The 9015-nt window shown below is 33.8% G+C and overlaps 2 protein-coding genes across 2 annotated transcripts; both read right to left on the bottom strand.

Moving 5' to 3' along the window:
• LOC109225506 lies at window positions 430-3292 on the bottom strand. The gene is made up of 4 exons (XM_019390193.1): window positions 3212-3292; window positions 1634-2476; window positions 1372-1536; window positions 430-1013 (listed from the first exon to the last, which is right to left on the bottom strand). Exons 2-4 carry the CDS (start codon window positions 1817-1819, stop codon window positions 672-674), a joined length of 693 nt encoding a protein of 230 aa, XP_019245738.1. The 5' UTR covers window positions 1820-2476; window positions 3212-3292; the 3' UTR covers window positions 430-671.
• On the bottom strand, window positions 6329-8982 carry LOC109225505 (F-box/FBD/LRR-repeat protein At1g13570-like). Its single transcript, XM_019390192.1, has 4 exons — window positions 8538-8982; window positions 6800-7627; window positions 6558-6704; window positions 6329-6444 (listed from the first exon to the last, which is right to left on the bottom strand). The coding sequence occupies exons 1-4, from the start codon at window positions 8562-8564 to the stop codon at window positions 6370-6372; spliced, it is 1077 nt and encodes a 358-aa protein (XP_019245737.1). The 5' UTR covers window positions 8565-8982; the 3' UTR covers window positions 6329-6369.

Genomic DNA, 9015 nt, shown 5'->3' with positions numbered 1-9015 from the left:
ACTTAACTCTCAGTAAGCAAATATTAAGGAAAATTTTAAAATTTCGGTTTTTCGGTTCGGTTTTCGGTTATTAAGTTTTTTAGTTCGGTTAACCGAAAAACCGAATTATTAGCATATATGTTCTTTAAGTTATATATAGGCTAAACCCATAGGTAATAAATTAATATTATTAGGTCCAATCTATCAAAGACTCAACTCAATTAAGTAAGTCCATCAACTTTTCAATCTTAAAGACTCTCAGTCTATTAAAACTTCCATAGCATATGTGATAGATACCGAGAGAATTTCACACAGAGTTGTAATTTACACTATGTTTGAATTTTATGATCCATAATAGTGTGCAAAGTTTAGTCTATTTTTTTTTCTATAAACACAATATTTCCAACAATTTCAAAGTTTTGGAAAAAATCAACAAATTCGCCGGTCATATTATTAAATAGAAGGAGTCCAATATGATAATGTTCAAACCGAAATAACCGAACGGAAATTAGAAAAATCGAACTGAACCGAACTTATTTCAGTTCGGTTTCGGTTACTACTTTTACAAAACCGAAAACCGAATAACCGAAACGACCGAATGCCCACCCCTAATTACGACAAGGCAAAACACAGTGTTATACTACTACATCAACATTTGTTGCAAACTGTTCAATTGTAACTTCCAAAACATTTCAGTCGAAGTTCACAATCTGATTAAATCTACTTGTTTGGTTATCCAAATACATGTAGACTACTTCTGCTTTAGGTGATGCACGGAAAAAGTTTGAGAACTCGGCGAATATTTCTGATCTTCTGTCAAGAGATATGAGATTTATGATACATAGATACGATGGATCAATTAGCACTCTTACCAACACTGGGGACTTGGCTAAGAAAAGCTTGATAAGCTGCATTTCATGTGTCATTCCTGAAAAGATTTTTAGCTTAACTTCCTTGAGGTGATTAAATATCACATCCAAGAAACGTTCGAGTTCAAGCGATTCTACAACACCAGCATCATGATGATCAAGAACCTAAGAAAAATAAAAAGAAGTCAATTCCCAGGTTATTGAGGATCTAAGAACAACAACAACATCCCAGTTTATTCCCACAAGTGGGATCTGGGAAGGTAGGATGTACGCAGCCTTATCCCGACCCTGGAAGGGCAGACAGACTATTTCTGGAAGACCCTCGACTAAAGAAAAGATGAAAGAAGCACTGATAGCAAGTAATAACAATACAGGATATTTAGAAAACTAAATCCAAGATAGCAAAGGATGAGATGAAAGAAGTACTGATCACAAGTAATAACAGTGATTGAGGATCTAAGTAGTATGAAGAAAAAGCCACTAAAAAATAAGAAAGAGAGAAAAGAGTCAAAGCACTAAGAACCTCAATTTCGAATGACTCCAAGTATGGGAAGCTTCTTATCAAGCAAAGATAATATGACAACTTATATGATTCCCTCAGGTTCATACAAGGCACGTAAAAATGCTTGACACGGTTATGATCAAAGGGAAGCCTTGTTGGTGCTTGATCTGCACCTGCATCATCAAACTAAGAAAAAGAATATCAAAATTCAAGATGACTCAGCCCAAAAGAAGTTCGATGTGTTAATACGTGCATAACACTGAAATCATAAAGCAACATCTACCTTGTCACCAAAGTACAAGCTGAGGTGCTCGAGAGCAAAACAAGACTCGAAAAATTTTGCAAGATAAAAGTTCTCTGCTTCCATAGAAGAACCTCGACATAAGTGCAGAGATGCTTTTGTCAGAAGAGGGACATTCTTTAGACAGAGAGAACTTATACTGCCTGTGAAATCAAAGGATTTCAGCATGGGGGCATTAATCTCAATTATGTTTAAAATTTCTGAGACGTCCAACACCAACTGCTCAAGCAACGGGCAATGATTTATTAAACTTTTGAGCAACTCAAAAGAAATTGTGACCCTAAACAATTCCAGGCTAACTAAACTTCAAAATCCTTTAAAGGCTGATGGAGGATGTATTGAGCAATCATGAAGAGTCAAATGCCTAAGCTGCGAACATTCAAAAAGTGAAGAAGGCATTTTGTATATCTTATCCCATGGAAAGTGAAGAACAAGATGTTGAATGTCATTCCTTGAGAGGAAATATATGAAGTTGTCAATCGTAGGACATCTTTTCGAACGAGCAACGTCAAGCTTGAACTTAGTAATGGGTCCTTCATGAAGGGTCAAAATTTGATATATAATCTTTGTAAATTTAACTGTAAGGTATAGTTTATCCGTTTTTGTTTTCCAAAGAGATTCATCAAGCTTCAACTTTGTAAGTCTACACCAGTGATACCTCCATTTTTCCGATAAGATGCTTGTTCTCACAGCATCTTTACAAGGCAAACGCATCAGAATGACATAGATTACAGTATCAGGAAGGTTGCTAATGACGTCAGGACCTAAACTTCGACGATTCTTTCTTCCTTTAGGAGGCATCATATAAGAATAATCACCAAGAACCTGTAGAAAATAAGCAATAATACAAAGTTAGGAATCTCCAAACTATTTGGACAGAACGGCTATTCACATTGTCGAACCAACAAAAGAAATAAAGGTGCATTCGAGTTGAATTCAGTCAACTATCTCCTCTTAGTATCAATGTTACACGGATATTCTAATGTGACACCCTAGGCGAATCCACATCGACAAAACACGGGAGAGATGTTAGGTATATAAGTAGACAAGTCTTAGACCCTGGTGACGTATTTTAAACTCATGACGGCCTAGGCCTAGAGGGGATAATATCACTACCGGGCTGGGCTGTTGCATCTAATTTTCCTTGAGATACCCATATCAGGCTAACAGAGTGGCTATTCTAATTTCTAACACCTCTACAAGATATTTAACATAGCTTAATATCCATTATTTGCATTCTCACGACAAGAAGAACCTTCTATCAATATTTCATAAATACATTTTTGGGTTCAAAAGGAAAAATGCAAAGAACAGAAATAAATTTCAAAGCATAAAAACCAGAATAATTTCCAAGATTTGGTCTTTTTTTAAAATTAAGCTGAAGAAGCAGTTTTGGCTGGATTGTAACATCAGATTAGTAGTTTTAATAGTATTAATTTTGCAAACCATAAAGAATCTATAATTGCAATAAACACCAATTAAAAAGGAGGTATTTACATTTTAAGTAATTATTTAGAGCCGGGGGACGGGGGGGGGGGGGTTGTACATTTTGAAGCGTACCAAGACGTAAGAAAACCGATGATGTCAATTCTTCAACTGTTCTGAACACTTCAGTTTGACCTTTCAACTCTAGGGTTCATCGCCAATTCAAAGAGAAAGAGGATTTATTTAAAGGGCAAAGGTACAAATTGACCCTGAACTTTGTAAATGGTTCAAATTAGTCCTCCATTAATGGTTATTGTCAGATCTACCCTTGTCGTTATAAAGATATTATATGTTAAATTTGCTGGAACTCCATCACCAATCCTTCTTGATCACCCACCACTCACCACAGCTCCACATCACCTCCAAATACTAAGGGTTTGTTTGGAAAGCCATATGATAATTAGAATTGGTGTAATTACTAGGGTAATAATTATACAATCTAATAATACAGTATTGTAACTACAATGACATATTTGTTTGTCATAATGTGATTAGGCATACTGTTTGGTTGCACAAATATAATTATACAGTTAGATTAAATTTTAAATAAAATTAATTATTAAAATATAAAAATTAAAAGTTAAGATTTAATATATATATATATATATATATATATATATATATTTCAAATTAAGTAATATTTTGCTTTAGTCAATTGTAAGAATTAAAAGTACATATTTTGTAAGAACATCATGGACTGCATCCTTGATAAAATGATTAATATTTTATAAATATAATACCATAACACTACTCAAATTTTTTACGAAAAAATAATCTATCAACCTTAACTGAAAAATGAATGGCTGACAATTTGAATTAATAAGTGAATATTATTAAAGCAAATAAAATAAAAGTGGAAATATAACATAAAATTCAAAATTCAGAAAAAATTAGCATAGTACACTTTTGTAAAATTACAACATAATCTAAAATAATTTTCAATATGGTTTAAATAAATATAATTCAAAAGTAAAGGAAAACATAATTCTATAACCTCATTCAACAATGAGATCCTATTTTAATCACATCAATCATTATATGCTAAGTTTATTAATGATGTATTACTTCTAATATTAGGCGGAGTAGTTTCAAAATTAGAATAACAGCACAACTATGCTAAATGAAGAAAATAATAATAAAATAAAAATATGAGCAAATAGGAATCACAAAAAATAAAGGTTAAAAAATAAGAATATTATTTAAATATTAACAAGTAATCTATCATTATACTACAGTTAAATTTGCACATAACCTCATCCAATAATAAAGTTGAACTTTAATGATATCACTCATTATAAGTCAAGTTTATGGATAACTTATTCTTTCTAAGATTACGGGGTATAACTTTTTAGAAAAATTAAAATAATAACATGGCTAAATGTAATAAAAAAAATTTAAAAAAAGTATGAGAAATTATATAGAAACACGTGGGGTTCGAAAATGAGAATAAGGAAATAAAAAAAATACTGTAAAAACTAATACTTAAAAAAAGAATTTAAAAACTTGAGAAAATTAAAAAGAAAAAAATAGAAATAAAAGTCAAATCATAAAGAAAAGAAAAGATATTCAAAAAATAACCTGGTAATTACACCATGTAATTGTAATTACCAACAATTCCCAACTCCCCATTGAGAATTGCATAGTGTAGTTACACCCCCTCAATTACACTCAATTACATGCTAACCAGGTAATTACTTAGTCAGACAAACATGTCAAAACTGTGTAATTACACCCAAAATCCAATTATAGGGTGGCTTTCCAAACAGGCTCAAAGTGGGCGTTTGGACATAAGAATGATAAAATTCTGAAAAAAGAAAAAAAAATTAAGTGAAAATGTTATTTAAAAATAAGAGTCGTTTTTTGAACATGAATATAATCTTGGGTTGTTTTTGAATTTTTGTGAGTGATGTGAATGAAAATTTAGAAAAACAGCTTTTTGGAGTTTTTAAAATTGTCGAAAAATTCTAAAATTCATCTTCAAATGAAAATTAAAAATTTTATGGTCAAACATTAATTTCGAAAAAAAAAGTTAAAAAAATTTTATGGCTAAACGGGCTCTAAAACACTCAGTTGACCCTTTATTAGTAGAAAAATATCTTCTCTTACACCAAACACAACCACCGTAACATTACACCATGAATATTGTTGGAAAAATACAACAAAGTACAGTTAAAAAATAAAATGAAGAAAATTAAATAAATATTCTTCAGGTTGAAGCGCGAATATCTCGCTCTCTTTAAGGAGATTCAGGGCTGTTGCGGTAGAATTTTAATTTACCGGTCCATCAACAATACTCTCAACTTGTCACATTCATGATACAATAGCTTGATGTCGTATGACTCAAAGAACTCCGAACTAGTTGTTGCGTCCAAAGCTCGACCACAAAAAAATACCTTCATTCGACAAAATAATATTCTCTTTTCTAGTGAATAAGTTGGAAATATAATTAAAAAAATGTTCTCTCAAATCTCTCTTTTTTACTACACCAACTTTTTGATAATTATTAAACCTCATTACCAAAATTGAAAATGTATGTACAGATATTTAAAAAACCTTAGCTTTAGGACATTTTCCACAAGCATGTTGTGTAATCCATTGTAACTCATCGCCCCACTATATTGCATTCCTTCTAATTAAACTTCAGCCAAACAATCTCATATACCTCACCATCGAAAAGGGTGTTCAAATTTAAAAGAAGTAAAAAAAATCTCCGATAAAATGTGTTCAATATATGTTATATATCTTTAAAATCGAAGTAATATTTTATTTGTATTCACAGTGAAATTTTCCGACGAAGAGTGATCAAAATTACACGACGAAATGTGGTAAATTTTGACCACCCTTCTCAGAGTGTAGCTTTGCACCTGTACCTCACATGTGAAGAAGAGGTGGAACAGACTTTTATTTCGTTACTGATTCTTTCTCATTTATGCATTATGGAACTATAATTTTACCTTAAAGTGTGAAAATCTTTTATGGAAATTATACCTTAAAATACTTGTTCATACCAACAACAACCCAACCCAGTATAATTCCATACGTGGGGTTTGGGGAGGGTAGTTTGTACTCAAACTTTATCCCGCCCCGAGGGCAGATAGGCTGTTTTCGAAAAACCCTCGGCACAAGGAGATGAAAAAAAAGGCACTTGTGTTCATACCAAAAGCGTGAAAAACTTCTATGGAATTGTCCAAAAAGAGATGAAACCCAGGGCTTTGGTTCAATCATTAAGACAATCATGGAATAAGTAAGACACTTATCCAAAATGCAGAAACCTCATCAACTTCATTATCCGATTCATCCATAGATACCTAAGAAAGATTATAAAGATTGAAGATCTAATGAGAACGAAAATAAGGAAGTTGTCATTACATATGAATAGCACATACAAAAGAAAATGAAAACTATAAACATCATTAATAACCTTCACTTCGAGAGTTTGTAAATATGGGGCACTTCGTATCAAGCAAAGAGCACAGGAAATATCATCTAATTCATCCACAGATACGTAAAGATGTTTGAGATGGTCAAGAGCAGAGGAAAGCCGTTTTGGTACATCAGCAACCAAGAACTACAAATAAAATGAAAAATCAGGATGACACGAAGCCCGTAAGATGGTACATTTAATGAGAATACATAACAATAAAGTTCTGAAGCAACATTTACCTGGGAACTTCCATATTCCAAGTGCAGATGCTCAAGAACAGGAAATGACCGAAGAAATTTGTCAAGATCACATTTTTCTGAATCTTCATAAGATTCACCATACATAAGAGAGAGTTTAGTAAGATGAGGAACATTTTTTAAGGAAATAAATTTTGTACAGCCTGTGAAACCGAAAGATTTCAACAAGGGGGCTTTAATTTGAATGTGGCTTAAAGTATCTGAGATTTTCAACACTAAATTCTCAAGGTACGGGCTAGAAGAGATTAAACTTTCCAGTGATATGGAAGAAACTGAGACATGACACAGTTCCAGGCTAATTAACATATCGAATCCTTTGAAGGCCGGTGGAGGACATATTAGACAATTCTGGAGGGTCAAATGCCTCAACTGGGAACAAGTGAAAAATGACGAAGGCAATTTGTATAGGTTCCACTCTGAAAATTGAACAACAAGATGTTCAATGCCGTTCCTAGAGAGCAAATATATCAAGCTGTCAATCTTAGGATACTTTTTCAGTTCAGACATGGAAAGGGTAAACTTAGTAATCGGTCCTGAATGAAGGGTCAAAATGTTGTACATAATGTTTGTAAACTTAATAGAAGGGGATAGCAAGTTATTTGTCGTCTTCCAAATTTTATCATCAAGTGTCAACTGTGGAAGTCTGCACCACTTATACCTCCATTTCTTCGATAAGATGCTTGTCCTCACAGCATCACGCAAAGGCAAACACATCAGAATGGCATTGATAACATTCTCAGGGAGATTGGTAGGTAAACTTTCACAACCATGTTTTTTGCGCTTAGGTGGCATCATACAACACTGATAGGACTGCAGAAAATAAACAAGAATATAAAGGTAAGTAATCTACAAATTATCTGCATTTAGTACATAGAGAACACTCTGATGAATGGCATTCTTTAGAGCAAGAATACCTTCCATAAATACTTCATGAATCCAAGGGATTATACAGATTTGTTATTGGAAAGAGAAAATCAAAAACATCACATACGAGAAACACATCATCTTTTGCCTCTAATAAACTTCTCAACGGACATCTGTAGCTACACGGCAAGGAAAGATATATGTCCAGTATTTGCTAAGTTTCACTCTAAGTTAGTTCTTGGTTGGTAGGACATAAATTAGACACAATGTATTATTAGTAGGTTCGGTGGCGATTGGTGAAAATTAAAGTAGAATTAGTTTGATTAAGTTGCACACCGCGAGGAGTCCCTTGCACCATAAACGATTCGCTTCCATTTGATATAGAAAGGAAAAATACTTTAAATAATTTACACCAATACCTAACTTCAAAACAATCCAATGCTTACCAGCCTATCCCCCCCCCCCCCCCCCTCCTTCTATATCGCACCCAACTTCCAAGGGTATGGCATAACGGTCAATGAAGTGGGATGAAAACCATGAGAGAATAAGGTTCAAATCTAGCTTTAGGTAATTTCTTTCCATCTACTAAACCATAATGGATGTAGTTACAAGTGCCTGTGGAATAGTTGAAGCCCTCAAACTCGCTAGGGCACCACTGTTTTAGGGGGGGACTCTCTATGTCACATTTTCTAGAATAAATTCTTCTACTCCAACACTACATCAATCCTTTAGAAGATTCTGGCAAGCGCCATTTACTTCTAGAAGATTCAAGAACATGCCCCGAAACTGAGCTGTGACTTTACTGTGGATGAATAAGTGTTCTACATCTTCCTAATCTTCTTCGCACATTACACACCTGTTGCAAATTATCAATCCCCTTCATTGTAAACTGTGTTGGGTCAAGCAAGCCTCTCTAGCCACTAACCAAAAGAAGCATTCAACCTTGTAAGGTGCTTTTTTTTTCCTCATATCCTTTTGCATGGCCATATTTGTTGTTGTTGACTTTCCTGAGACAAGATCTTGTATGCAGACTTCACTGGAAAATACACATCTTTGTGTTCCTTCCATATTATCCTGTGAGGTGTAAACTGCAACTCTTGGAAGAAATCACTGGTACCAGGTAGCTCTACGGCTCTACCCACCAAGGCTTGGGTGGATCGGAAGAAATCACCTAATGTTTTCGTCTTCGGTAGTATTGAACCGAGACCTCATGGTTCTCCTCCTACTTCTTTCTAATTATTTGCTTCCATTATGATCACTCATTACAGAACCTCCATAACCATTAGCAATCCCGAAATTGTTTATACCATTGTGGTATTATTTTTACCCCCCCC

This window comes from Nicotiana attenuata, chromosome 5 (genome assembly GCF_001879085.1).
Source record: "Nicotiana attenuata strain UT chromosome 5, NIATTr2, whole genome shotgun sequence".
NCBI lineage: Eukaryota > Viridiplantae > Streptophyta > Magnoliopsida > Solanales > Solanaceae > Nicotiana > Nicotiana attenuata.
This window is presented reverse-complemented; position numbering and strand designations above follow the sequence as displayed.